Source organism: Myiozetetes cayanensis, unplaced genomic scaffold (genome assembly GCF_022539395.1).
Source record: "Myiozetetes cayanensis isolate MyiCay16 unplaced genomic scaffold, myiCay2020 scf70, whole genome shotgun sequence".
NCBI lineage: Eukaryota > Metazoa > Chordata > Aves > Passeriformes > Tyrannidae > Myiozetetes > Myiozetetes cayanensis.
Window position 1 is genome coordinate 113,624 of NW_026087965.1, and position 14,956 is coordinate 128,579.

The window sequence follows — 14,956 nt, forward strand, 5'->3', positions numbered from 1 at the left end:
AGTGAACCTGGTGCACGCCTGTTATGTAAACTAGATTTTTCCTGTCACTTCCTTTACATTCATGCACAGCCAACCCTTTGAGCCCTCCTCCAGGAAGTGAGTCAGGGCAGAGAAGGTGCTGAACATGAGTCTCAAGGTGGAGCAGAAAGTTGGCTCAGAACAGCACTGCCCTGCCTCCATGGGATACTCTCTTCTAATCACAACTTTCCTGTCACAACAGTCAGAATGTTTGAGACAAACATGCTTATGCCTAGTCCTCCACATAAGTTGACATATTCTCTGTGTTAACAACAAAGCAATAAGAAAGATGGTGAAAATTCCTGAGCCTGTAGGTGGCAAACAGAGACAAAAGGGGACTGGGACCAAGTTGAGAACAGGATGGAAGAGCAGAAAGAGCCTGCGTGGCTTCATCACTGAAATCTTTCAGAGTTCTTATCCTACAGAGTGGAAAGGGATCCTATAAACTTCTGTATACTTTGCGTAAGACATGAATTTAAAGGGTATTCAAAGCATCTTTCATGTTAATTAAACCAGACAGTTCCAAGTATGCTTAACATAGACATCTAAAAGACTAACACAACTGTTTCTGGGAACAGATATAGCTGTCCCGCAGTGACCTTCACTGAGGTGGTGGTTTCTGTTTTCATTTAAAGTGTAAATATAGGCAGGTTTACCTTTTCCCAGAGAAGATAGGAATAATTAAAATAAAGTGTATTCTCTCACAGTACACTTATTAATGAAGGGTAAAATTGAAGTAAAATAAGTCAGGCTATCATCAGAGAATGTAGTAGGGACAGCAATAACTTTCAACAATTTCTAAAAGCATAATACCAAAAACAATCAAGCATACAGCTTCACTTCAGGGTTACAGTTTACTCATTGGCTAATGAAACAGAAAACAACTGCTGAACAGATAATGGGACATGATCCAGGTTACTTTTATCATTATTTTAGCAAGCCATACTTTCAGAATCACATTTTAAAATGGTTTCTGGAGGATGGTTTGACAGAAAAAGAGCCAATAGTTAAATAAAGTAACATAATTCTCATTCCCTATGAGGAGATTTATGTCATTTACTCAGTAAAATGATTGGTCATTTTTGTAAATTATCTTGAACCTTTGATCTACCTTCAAAAATTTATTTACCTTGTGATGCAGCCTTCACGAGTTTAAAATAGCAACCTTAGAACCTTATAGATATGTCTGGTAATCCTGCTCTGCTATTGACTCAATAAAGAGATTAATTTCTGATAGATATTGAAATTCACCTGCCTCTTTTTTCATGAACCTACAGTCCATTAGAAACCAAAGATCCCATATAAACTGTTTTGCCATTTTCATGGTAATGGAAGATGTACAGACAAGAGAGAGACAGAGCTCTGAACCACAAAAGCCAAACAAGAAGGAATAAAAATATCTCATCTGATTATTTCTAGTATTAGTTCAACTGAGGCAATTAACCAGTTTTCACCATCAGTTGCCACGGTGTATTGTGCTTTACATTACCAAACCCAGCTTAAGGGATTTTCTGGCAAACATTAAAATTTGGTATTGCTTTTCCCTTTTGTTGCACTTTCCTCTTTGGTCTCATTGACCAAACTATTAACAGAGTAGCAATATTACAGCACAGAGAGACATCGAGGTCATTAGTCCTGTTCCCCAGACACATGCGGTAGATTCAAGTTGTTAAGTCCCAGAAGATGAAGGCTACTGGTACAATGGGATAGCATTAAGGATTTGGAGTTGTCTTTACTATTCTGCTGGGGAAAAAAACTCTACCCTCTCCCGGAAGCTGTGAAACATGAACCTTCACTATAATTTTCCCTGCACTGTTGGGTTTGACACCCTGACACACTAGAGAAGGCTCTGTTGTGTTTACAGGTCACTAAGATTGCAGACTCACCCTTCAGGAAACCCCTCTTTGGGCAGGGGTCATTATGGTTCCCTATTCCTGCCAACAACATCATTAACCATGCCTGTATTTCACCTATGCACAACTTCTGCAACAATGTCCAGTGCACTTGGTAATATTAGTTTACCTAACCTGAAATTTGCTCTTTTCCTACTGTCAAACTTATTAAATCCCTTTCCTCAATAACTTTCTATCTCAGTTAGAAGAAATACAGAGTTTGTATCTATTACAATGTATCCCTTAGAAAACCAGAATCATTAAACTTCCATTTAAATCAAAGAATCTTTCTCATTATTTGTCTACTCATTATTCATAACAACAATGCAATATTGTAATAATTGGAGGTACGTTAAAATTTTGCTTTTACTGTGTATACATAAAAGCTCTACATATGGAAACTGTGGAAGCCACTCAAGACCCCAGCACTATAAATAGTGCTCTATTTGTAGTGAATACAAATTGAAACAAATCTCCCAGCACTGGAACACAGCACATCCTATTAAATGTTAAGTTCTGCCTGTGCTAAAAGTGAGAGGTTCTAAATGATAAATGTCAGTAGTGGCAGAAGTTGTTATAAGATACTGGGTGGAAACTCCAGTATGCTGTCAGGATCAGTTTGCTGCCCAAGAGCTGGAAGCACACAAATTGGATCACTCTTTATATGCTTTGCCAGACTGTCCAGGTTTAAATGAGACATGGGTTTTTTGCTGAGGATGAATTATGAGAAAAGACCCAAACTCCTCCCTCTAAGCAATTATAAATCCGAAATTAAGAGGTTCTGATTGAAGGAAAACAAATTATGGAAAAGGAAAAAATAACAGCCCTTTATTAATAGGTATGTGTGTATTAACAGAAACAACAAAAAGAAACAAGTAAAACAACCAAACAATACTCCTATACCCACAAATAATCCCCTTCAAAAAACAAACCGATAAACAGGCAAAGGGAAAAGTAAATAGTTCAATTTGCGCCCTTTGGTGCAATTCCAACCACAGTTAAAAGGGGACACCATTGGGTCACTGGAGATGCAGAACCTGTAATATCCTGTGCCAGTCACCAGGTGGCACTGTGGGATCACTGGTCACCACCACGTGGGGGGGATGGGGGGGGAAAAGAAAACCCTCCAGGGTGTGTCAGAGAAAACCAAAGAAAAACTCGGTCTCCCTTCCCTTCCCACAAACCTGGAAAGGGGAGAGGGAGAGGGGGAAAGGGACCAGACAACTCTCACTTACTCTGGTTGGTCAATCTCCTCTGCACAGTCCTCTCTCTCCCCCTGATGTGCACAAGGACCACCACCAGGGAAAAAGAAAAAGGAAAAAACTCCCAGAAAAACAGCTCTTCTCCGACAAGAAAAAAAAAACAGGCAGCGTCCGCAACTGGCAAGAAGGTCCTGAGCCGCAGGAATCACCAGCCTCCACTCCTGACCTGTGTTCCAGCCACCCCCAGCACACCAACTCCTCCCCCGTTGCCCAGGAAATGAGAGAAAAAAGTAAACAATAGCCCTTCATCTGCCCCGTTTCCTAGGAGACTTATTTTTCAACCATTAGCCAACCGGGCTAGTTCTTTGTATCTCTCAAGTGCTCACTTGATAGCTACTTGATAGCTCTGCACACAGGGGCAGGGGGAAGGGAAAAAATTCCTGACTAGTTTCCAAGAACTATATCCATGACAATATCCATCCCTAATTTTTTTCCTTTCCCATGCCACTATATCAAATTAAACTTTTTGAACTCCATACATTCATGCATTATTCTAAACTATGTGCACATTTACAAATATATAGGTACAAATATGGATACAGAGTTATGGCCTGTTCACCTTAAGATAATATCTCCTTGAGGTATGCACCAGGTTTCTCCATCTTCTTGCATCACCCACCATGTGCAACCAGGTCCTTGGGCAAAAACAATTCCACGAATGGATTTGCCTTTGCTCGAAGCAGGGTTAACCCAAACTGTTTTACCGAACATACCCCTCATGTGAATCACTGGGACCTTGTCTCCGTCTACAGTGTGAAGGGACTCTGATTGGGCAGGGTCAGTTCGATTGACGGAGCCTCTAGTGCTGACTAACCATGTAACCTTTGCTAGGTGTTGATCCCAGTGTTTGAAAGTCCCTCCACCTAATGCTTTCAGGGTAGTCTTCAACAGTCTATTGCACCATTCAATCTTCCCCGCAGTTGCTGCATGATATGGTATGTGATAGACCCACTCAATGCCATACTCTTTCGCCCAGGTGGTAACTAAACTATTCTTGAAGTGTGTCCCATTATCTGACTCAATTCACTCTGGGGTGCCGTGTCACCACAGGACCTGTTTTTCCAGGCCCAGGATGGTATTTTTGGCAGTGGATTGGGGCACCGGATGCGTCTCCAGCCATCCAGTGGTGGCTTCCACCATGGTGAGTACATAGTGCTTACCTTGACAGGTCTGTGGCAGTGTGATATAACCAACCTGCCAAACCTCCCCATATCTGTATTTACTCCAATGTCCACCATACCACAGGGGCTTCAGTCTCTTAGCCTGTTTAACGGTAGTGCATGTCTCACAGTCATAGATAACTTGAGAAATAGCATCCATGGTTAGATCCACCCCTTGGTCTCATGCCCATCTGTAGGTGGCATCTCTGCCCTGATGGCCAGCAGTATCATGGACCCATCGTGCTAAGAACAATTCCCCTTTGTGCTGCCAGTCTAGGTCCACATGTGACACCTCAACTTGTGCAACTCGGTCTGCCTGTTCATTGTTGTGATGCTCTTCATTGGTTTGATTTTTGGGTACATGGGCATCTACGTGGCCAAATCTCACAATCAGTTTCTCTACCCAGGTAGCAATGTCTTGCCATATATCAGTAGCCCAGATGGGTTTTCCTCTACGTTTCCAATTGACCTTCTTCCATCTGTCCAACCACCCCCACAAGGCATTGGCCACCATCCATGAGTCTGTGTAGAGGTAAAGTTTTGGCCACTTCTTTCGTTCAGCAATGTCCAGTGCCAACTGGACAACTTTGAGCTCCGCGAATTGGTTTGATTCACCCTCTCCTTCCATAGCTTCTGCAACTTGTTGTGTGGCACTCCATACAACTGCTTTCTATTTACGTTTCATCCCTACAATGCGGCAGGAACCATCAGTAAAGAGTGCGTAGCGTATGTCTTCTTCTGGTAGTTGGTTGTATGCTGGGGCTTCTTCCGCCCGTACCACCTGCTCCCCTTCTTCTTCCTCTGCTAGACTAAAGTTCTCACCTTCCGGTCAGTTGGTGATGATTTCTAGGATCCCAGGGCGATTTGGGTTTCCAATGTGGGCGCACTGTGTGATCAGGGCGATCCATTTGCTCCATGTAGCATCAGTGGCATGATGCGTAGAGGGCGTCTTCCCTTTGAACATCCAACTCAATACTGGTAGCCGAAGTGCCAGGAGGAGCTGTTCTTCTGTGCCAATCACCTCTGAAGCAGTTTGTACTCCCTCATAAGCTGCTAGGATCTCCTTTTCTGTTGGAGTGTAATTGGTTTCCAACCCTCTGTAGTTTCAGCTCCAGAATCCAAGTGGGTGGCCTCGGGTCTCGCCAGGCACCTTCTACCAGAGGCTCCAGGAGAGGTCCTTATCCCCAGATGCAGAGTAGAGTACATTCTTCACATCTGGTCCTGTCCTGACTGGTCCAAGGGCTACAGTATGGGCAATCTCCTGTTTAATCTGTTCAAATGCTTGCTGTTGTTCAGGACACCACTGGAAATCATTCTTCTTGCGGGTTACCAGATAGAGAGGGCTTACGATCTGGCTGTACTCGGGGATATGCATTCTCCAAAAACCTATGGCACCCAGGAAAGCTTGTGTTTCCTTCTTGCTAGTTGGTGGGGCCATTGCTGTGATTTTATCGATGACTTCAGTCTGGATTTGACGACGTCCATCTTGCCACTTTACTCCCAGGAACTGGATCTCTCGGGCAGGTCCCTTGACTTTACTCTTTTTGATGGCAAACCCAACTCCCAGGAGAATCTGTATGATCTTCTTTCCTTTCTCGGAAACGTCTTCTACTGTGTCCCCCCATATGATGATGTCATCAATGTACTGCAGGTGTTCTGGGGTTTCCCCTTTCTCTAGCATAGCCTGGATCAATCCATGGCAGATGGGGGGACTGTGTTTCTACCCCTGGGGTAGTCAGTTCCAGGTGTACTGCGCGCCTCTCCACGTGAAAGCAAACTGCGGCCTGCACTCTGCTGCCAAGGGAATGGAGAAGAATGCATTCATGATGTCAGTAGGGGAGTACCACCTCACTGCTTTAGACTCCAACTTGTACTGGAGCTCCAACATGTCTGGAACAGCAGCACTCAGTGGCGGGGTGGTCTCATTCTGGCCACGATAGTCCACAGTCAGTCTCCATTCTCTGTCAGACTTACACACATGCCAAATGGGGTTGTTGAAGGGGGAGTGGATCTTGCTGATCACTCCTTGGCTCTCCAGTTCACGGATCATCTTATAGATGGGGATCACAGAGTCTCGGTTCGTTCGGTACTGCCCACGATGCACTATTGTAGTGGCAATTGGCACTCGCTGTTCCTCAACCTTCAACAGTCCCACAGCAGAAGAGTTCTCTGAGAGGTCAGGTAGTGAATTCAACTGCTTAGTTGCCTCTGTCTCCACAGTAGCTATTCTGAAAACCCATCTATGTCCCTTGGGGTCTTTGAAATACCCATTCCTAAGGTAGTCAATGCCCAGGATACATGGGGCATCTGGACCAGTCACAATGGGGTGTTTCTGCCACTCCTTCCCGGTCAAGCTCACTTCAGCTTCCAACACGGTCGACTGTTGAGACCCTCCTGTCACCCCAGAAATGGAAATAGCCTCTGGTCCCACATGTCCTGAGGGCATTAATGTGCATTGAGCGCCAGTGTCAACCAAAACCTTGTATTCTTGTGGGTCTGGTGTGCCAGGCCATTGGATCCACACCGTTCAATAGACACGGTTTTTCCGTCTGTGAATACCGGCGGGAGGTACCTTCTAATGGGTCAGATCCCTGCCCACGAGATACCGGCACTGCACTCACTTTCATGGACTTTGCTTTCTTCTTGTCCTTCAACTCTTGTACTCGAGCTGCCAAGACATGGGTAGGTTTCCTGTCCCACTGTCTCATGTCTTCTCCATGGTCAGATAGGAAATACCACAGCTCTGTTAGTGAGGTCTGGCTACCCTCTCTAGCTGGGTAGCGCCTGGTTCTCACTGGGGTCACCTGGGAACTGTTTCTCTCAATCTTCTCTTGCAGTTTCTCCTGTTGATCTTGTATTTTTGTAGTTAGGGTAGTGAGGTCATTGATCAATGTCTCTACAGAGGAAATGGGGGCTTGTAGTGATCCTTGGACCATACTGTCGTACATCCGAAGTTTATTTGCTATAGCCGCCACTGGCTCACTCTTTTCCCCAGCCTCCAATGATGTCAAGTAACTGACGTGTGCAGATGGCCCCATATGTATGAAGATCCACCACATGAGTGGGGTGCATTTAACCTTGTCAGGATCCTCAGTGGCTTGTATATCCCTTCCAAACAGTACCTCCAACAGTGACATTTCCCTCAGGCATTGGATCCCCTCCTCCATGGTATTCCAGCTCTTCGCACAAGGGTCTGTCTGCAAGGCCTCTCTGTAAAAGAACCTCACACCATCCAACATCCATGCCCAGACAGACAGGGACTTTGATTCTCTCACAAACCTCTCCTCAGTGCCCACATCCTGGGCAATAGACCTCAAGAACCTTGCTTCACCACCATCAAGGTTTACGGCATCATCCGTGGAGTCCCAAACTCGGATCATCCAGGTCAGTATGGGTTCATTTGGGAGACGAATGACGTCTGCCTGTAAGTTCCAGAGGTTGTCATACGATAAGGACTCAGTGATGATTTCTGGCTCCGGGTTGGCTACCTGTGAGGGTCCTGCCTCCCCATCATCATCAACTGGGCGGGCTGATTTGGTCTTATATTTCCTCTTTTGGATAGGGGCAACCTCCATTGACTTGTTTGGTTCCTTGGAACTGGCCTTATCTGGAGTCACCCTTGTATCAGACCTCTCACTTTCATCTTTTCCTTTTCCCTGTGAGGGCTGCACCATACTGAGTAGCTTTCTGTAGGCAACAACCAAAACCCCACATGCAGCTACCACCTGCCTCTCTATGGGTCTACCACGACCTCTCTCCCTCAGAGCTGTCATTATCTTTGTAGGGTTTAGGAGTTGTTCGAGAGTGAGCTTCCATGTTTGTCCCAGTTTAAATGAGACAAGGGTCTTTTGCTGAGGATGAATTAGGAGGAAAAGACCCAAACTTCTCTTTCCAAACAATTATAAATCCAAAATTAAGAGGCTCCAATTGAAGGAAAAACAAATTATGGAAAAGGGAAAATAACAGCCCTTTATTAAAAGGTATGTGTGTATTAACAGGAACACGAAAAAAAAACTCAAGTAAAATAACTAAGTAATACTCCTATACCCACCAATAATCCCCTTCAAGAACAAAGCGATAAACCGGCAAAAGGAAAATAGTTCAATTTCTTGCACCCTTTGGTGCGGTTCCAACCACAGTCAGCAGGGGGCGCCGTCGGGTCACTGGAGATGTAAAATTTGTAATGTCCTGTACCATTCACCAGGTGGCGCAATAAAACAGAAAGTTCTCCCAATGGAAGAAAACTCACAAACTTCATCTGATTGGGGTCTGTTGTAAGCAGAGCCGGCAGTCAACCACAACTTAGCCAAGAGCAGCAGCAAAAAAAAAACTCCCCTCCAACAGGAAAGAGATGAAGAAACCCGGCAGTGTCTGCAACCCGCAGCAGGCTTCCCTCAGGGCAGAGAGAGAGACTCCACTCCCCCCCCAGCCTCCACCCCCTTCCAGTCACACACCCCAGTAGCCCCCCCCAAGTCCTCCCCCTTCGTTGCTAGGAGACTAAATTCGGCCATTAGTGGGCCAACCGATTTCTTTGTTCACCTGATGGCTCATCCACAGAGCATACACGCAGAGGGGAAGGGAAAGAAAAATTCTTTGCTGAAATCAGAACTATGACAATGTTGTAGGAACTGAACAACTTTCTAGAAATTTACCCATATCCTCCCATGGTCCATGCCATTTGAGGTTTTCCACCACTGGGACCAGTTTCTGTGCCTGTTCTTGATAATTCCTGGCCCTAGTTACAAATATTAGATATGACACTGGCTAGTTCTTTGTATCTCTCACGTGCTCACTTTATAGCTACTTGAAAGCTCTGCACACAGGGGCAGGGGGAAGGGAAAAAATTCCTGACTGGTTGCCATAGTTTTGATTTTAGCAAAGAATTTTTTCTTTCCCTTCCCTCTGCCGTGTGTGTGTGCTCTGTATATTGCCCATTAGGTGAACAAAAGAATCGACCTGACCCAGTAATAGCCGAGAGATTTGTTTCCTTGACAACGAAGAGGGGGAGTTGGCTGGTGTGTGACTGGAAGGGGGTGGAGGCTTGGGGGAGAGGAGAGTCTCTCTCTCTCTGCCGGGGTGAGAGGCTGCTGCGGGCTGCAGACACTACCGGGTTCCTTTGTCTTTTTTCCTGTCGGAGGGGAGTTCTGGTTGCTGCTCTTGGTTCAGCTGTGGCTGGCTGCAAGCCCTGCTTACAACGGACCCTAATCAGCTGAAGTTTGTGAGTTTTCTTCCATTGGGAGAACTTTCTGTTTTATTGCTGTTGTTTTCCTTCCCCTTCTCCCCCCCCCCACCTGGCGGCAACCAAGGATCTCACAGCGTGGCCTGGTGACGGGCACTGGACATTGCAAGTTCTACTCCATCAGTGATCCAACATCGCCACCTGGTGACTACAATAGGACACTACAAGTTTTTTTACACCTTCAGTGACCCAACAGCGCCACCTGGTGAATGGTACAGGACATTACAAATTTTACATCTCCAGTGACCCGACGGCGCCCCCTGCTGACTGTGGTTGGAACTGCACCAAAGGGTGCAAGAAATTGAACTATTTTCCTTTTGCCGGTTTATCGGTTTTGTTCTTGAAGGGGATTATTGGTGGGTATAGGAGTATTACTTAGTTATTTTACTTGGTTTTTTTTCATGTTCCTGTTAATACACACATACCTTTTAATAAAGGGCTGTTATTTTTCCTTTTCCATAATTTGTTTTCCTTCAATCGAAGCCTCTTAATTTTGGATTTATAATTGCTTGGAAAGAGAAGTTTGGGTCTTTTCCTCCTAATCCATCCTCAGCAAAAGACCCTTGTCTCATTTAAACTGGGACACTGGTTTCGAATAACTAGCTAAACCATGACACAGACCCTTCAGTTGCACTGAGCAACAGAAGATGTATCACAGAAAGTACAGCTGGGGACAGGAAGAAAGGTCAGGAGGAGGAAAACACATGCTTTCAAGTCTTGCTGGATGTTGTGCAGTTCCATCCTGAAGATATTCAGACTTTCCAAGGCTGGCTCCTGATTAAAGTTCAGCATGGACCTAGGATGGACAAATATTGTTTCATATCCAGAAACTTTACCAGGCAATACAAATTACCTAATGGAGTGGAGAACAAAAATTTGTCTGTGCTTTCGTGCCATGATTGCATTTTGGTTGTTGAAATTAAGAACTCAGTGGGAAAGAATTAGTCTTGTCCATATTTTGTTACTGAGATAAATTTATTCTTAATATAACAAAAAATAGCATCAGAAACAACCTGTGATTAGCTGACCATAACCCCCATTTCCTCTCTCGCACTACTGCATGGGGAGGAGGTAGAGCCCATGAAGAAGGAAGGGGTAGGGGGAAGGTGTATTTTAAGATTTGTTTTACTTCTTATTATTCCACTCTGATTTTGATTAGTACTAAATTTGATTAATTTGCCCAAGTCAAGTCAGGTTTGCCTGTGATGGTGAGTGACCTCTCCCTGCCCTTATGTCAACTTATGAACCTTTTGTTATATTTTCTCTATCCTGTCCACTTGTGGAGGGGAGTGATAGTGTCTTTGGTGGGCACCTGGCCTCCAACCAGGGCCAACCCACCACAGTTTGTAAATACTCTGCACTGGTTCAGCCCCACCTCGAGTACTGTGTGCAGTTCTGGTCACCACAATATAAAAAAGGTATTAAGCTAAGAAGTACCACAAGGATGGTGGAGGGACTGGAGGGGAAGTCTTATGAGGAGTGGCTGAGGTCACTTAGTTTCTTCAACCTGGAGAAGAGGAGACTGAGGGGAGACCTCATTGCTGTCTTCAACATCCTCACAAGAGGAAGTAGATGGGCAGGTACCAATCTTTTCACTCTCGTGACCAGTGACAGGACTCAAGGAAATGGCATGAAGCTGAGTCGGGAGGTTTAGGTTGGATATCAGGAAAAGATTTTTCACCCAGAGGGTGGTTGAGCCCTGGAACAGGCTCCCCAGGGAAGTGGTCACAGCACCAAGCCTGTCTGAGTTCAAGAATTGTTTGGACAAAGCTCTCAGGCACATGGCTTGATTCTTGGGGTGTCCTGCACAGGGTCAGGAGTTAGACTCAATGATCCTGATGGGTCCCTTCCAACTCAGCATATTCTATGATTCATTGATTCTATGAAACATTTGAGGAGATCTGCAACTGCAAGTCAAACTGCCTCCTTTTATATGTACTGGAGATGAATATGACTGCTGTGCTATGAATAGTAAAGGAATGTGGAATGGAAAGTACCAAGTTAAATACAGACTTTTTATGATAGACATCCATTGTTTGGACAAATCAAAAACATGTTAAAATGAAACTGAATACAAATACAATTTTAAGAATATGAAAAAATCTGAGAAACAAAGCTCAGGCACTTACTAGCTGAAACTAGTTCAAAATGAAAGCCCTAAGTTTGTACTTCTGCACGTCCATTCATTAGAAAGATTTATGTCATGATTATTTAGACTTGAAGATATTTGACATAATTGACTTTAGAAAAGTGGTTACACTAAGTCTTGCTTTTTTTTTTTATATTATTTGCACTAAAACTCACAAGAAATTTGTGCAAGAAATACAGAATAAGGTCTGGATTGTAAATTTCCATCATATGCAATTATTTTGTTTGTTGAATAGAGCATAAGTCAAGAACCTAATGTTTTCTAACAAACCAACCCAAATATAAAACATATGTCCCTCCATTTCCACTCAATCCACACATTTCCCTCATATTGTCTGTGTTCAGTTGTGTATGGGTTTAAGATAAAAGAGGATGATCATGCTAGAAAATCAGATTTATATTCTAAATACTTTTAGGTCAAGAAGCTTCCTCAGCCAAGAATATGATGAAACATATACCATGGATTAAAAAATATGAATTCTAGATACAGGTCTGAATTTAAACTTTATATGACAAGTTTATAAAAGCTCACCCATGGTTTCCATATCACCTTATAGCACAAATGTTGGGATATAATTCAGAATCACCAATGAATAACCTGCTTTGGTAATTTTTTGTTTACAGAGAATTTTGTAAATTGGGTCACTTAAAATTATAGATTTTTATAAAAATAGTTTTACCTATGATTACAGAGGTGGTATTCATAGCCCTAGAGATGAAAAAGCAGTTTTTAAAAAAGCATAAATTAATTAATTACTTCAAACTTGATAATGATTAAACTACCGGAAACTTGGTAAGAAATTAGACCAGACAGCCAAAATCACATCAACTGTTCTATGTATGTTAAAACCATGGTTAAAATCAGACCTGACTGACAAAGGTGGATGAAGAATTTGACATTTGGTTATTTTATATTGTCTCTTCACTTTCCTTTGTGCCCAGTTCTGTACTTATTAACAATATTGTCAGTCAGAAACCAGTCATCCTGACTAAAACATGGTAAAGATGTACCCAGGCAGAGTTTATCTTCTCTAGTACCCTAAGTATGTGTTCCTTCACAAATGGGAACTTGCCCTGACCCAGTACCAGTGGTTTGTGTAACAGGGACCATGTTGAAATATAGCCCTGCTGCTGTCTTCCTGCATTTTAGCACCAAGTACAACACAGTAGAAAGTGCTTATATCCTTTTTTTAGTGGTAATTTATTGAAAGTTCTTGGATGAATGATTTTTATATTTTTGCCAAAACAGCATCAAAGTACTTGGCAGGGCATTTGTCTGCAATTTTCTGTAAATAACTGTTCTCACATATTGTATTTGATGTTTTACTTATATAATCTGATTAGAACTGTGCATTGGGTTTGCATGGCAAGGTTTGGGGGAGGAGGTGGCTAGAGGGGTAGCTTCTGTGAGAAGCTGATAGCAGCTTCCCCAATGTCTGGCAGAGTCAATGCCTACTGGCTCCAAGATGGACCCACTGCTGGCCAAGACCAAGCCCATCAGCAATGGTAGCAATGCCTTTGTGATAACATATTTAAGAAGGAAAAAAGTTATTGTGCAGAAATACTTGCAGTCAGAGAAGAGCAGAGTGAGAATATGTGAGGAACAATTCTGCAAACACCAAGGTCAGTGGAGAAGGAGTGGGAGGAAGTGATTCATGGGATGGAGCTGAGATTCCCCTGAAGCCTGTGGTGCAGACCATGGGGAAGCAGGTTGTCCCCCTGAAGTCCATGGAGGTCAACAGTGGAGCACAGATATACTTATATATGTTCCTGGTTCCTGATTACCTGAAGCCGTGTCGTGTTCCACCCCAACTGCAACACTTACAACCTGTGGAGGACCCTACGTTGGAGCAGGTGGGTACCCAAAAGAATGCTGTGACCCTATGGGAAACGTACTGGAACAGACTCCTTGCAGGAGTTGTGGTTCTGTGGAGAGAGGAGCTTACGCTGGAGCATGTTTGATGCTAGGACTTGTGACCCCATGGTCACAAGTTTGGAGTAACCTGTTCCTGAAGGACTGCACCCTGTGGAAAGGGACCCATGTTGGAGCAGTTTGTGAAGAACTGCAGCCTGTAGCAAGGACTCACATTGAATAAGTTCATGGAGGACTGTCTCCTGTGGGAGGGACCCGATGCTGGAGCAGGGTAAGGACTCATCTCCCTGAGGAGGAAGCAGTGGCAGAAACATGTGATGAACTGACCGTAACCCCCATTCCCCATCTCCCTGCACCACTTGGAAGGAATAAAGTTAAGCTTAGGAAGAAGGGAGGGGTGTAGGGGAAGGTGTTTTTAAGTTTTGTTTTACTTCTCATTATCCTGCTCTGATTTTGATTGGTAATAAATTCAACAAATTTCCCCAAGTCAAGTCTGTTTTGCCCATGACGGTAATCAGTGAGTGATTGCAGCGACCAAAAAGACACACACTCAGACTGTTGACAGGTAACAATGACTTTATTTACAACAGGTTTATTTTTATAGTCTTCCTCTGTCCACACATACATATGTTATCCTTCATTGGTTGTATGCCTCAGTTCACATGTTCCAACTCATCTTCTCATAGGTGATCATCACCGGTCCATGTGCTTAGCACATCTCAAAACAACACCTGGTATTTACTGAAATTTTGCTCCTTTTTTGCTTAGTCACTCTGGTAGTTTACATACTTTTACAACTTCACAACTCAATGTCCCAGCCCAAGCTGCTCGCAGTTAGGTTGTTTCCCACAAGTGATCTCTCCCAGTCCTTAACTCATGAACTTTTCATTATATATTCTCTCCCTTGTCCAGTTGAGGAGAGGAGTGATAGAGTGGTTTTAGTGAGTACCTGGCCTCCAGCCAGGGTCAAAACACTACAAACTGAATGTGAATGTCATAGAGAAAACTACTAATATTGCTCATGGACAGCAGAATAAGAAATTTACAAACAACAAAGGATTTCAGAATAGCTACAACTTATAATAATGGCCAGTCTTCGCTAGTGAAGATCCGGGGAAGGTCTTTACACCTTCCAGCCTGCGCATTGGATTTTTTAGGTGAGACACAGTGTGTGCGGAACTGAGCCCACCCTTTAATCCTAAGGTTCATCTGCCTGGATGAGCTTGGACGGTGGCAGTGAGGTCCTCAGGATGTAGATGGATTGCCTACAGGGCTAACGAGCTCCATCTGCCCGGGGAGTGTCCCTGACCGGGAATCGAACCCGGGCCTCGGCGGTGACAGTGCCGCACCCTTAACCACTAGAC

At 44.0% G+C, this 14,956-nt stretch overlaps 1 protein-coding gene across 1 annotated transcript; it reads left to right on the forward strand.

Moving 5' to 3' along the window:
* Nucleotides 1-2,462: 2,462 nt before the first annotated feature.
* LOC126652220 (heat shock protein beta-3-like) lies at nt 2,463-10,516 on the forward strand. The gene is made up of 2 exons (XM_050338890.1): nt 2,463-2,612; nt 10,175-10,516. Exons 1-2 carry the CDS (start codon nt 2,463-2,465, stop codon nt 10,514-10,516), a joined length of 492 nt encoding a protein of 163 aa, XP_050194847.1.
* The last annotated feature ends 4,440 nt before the right edge of the window (nt 10,517-14,956 follow it).

Bases quoted from the DNA above. Each gene is read 5' to 3' on its own strand.
- LOC126652220 (XM_050338890.1), top strand. From the start codon at position 2,463: ATGTCAGTAGTGGCAGAAGTTGTTATAAGATACTGGGTGGAAACTCCA. The intron at 2,613-10,174 runs GTTTTTTGCTGA...TCGAATAACTAG, and splicing joins CAGGTTTAAATGAGACATGG to CTAAACCATGACACAGACCC.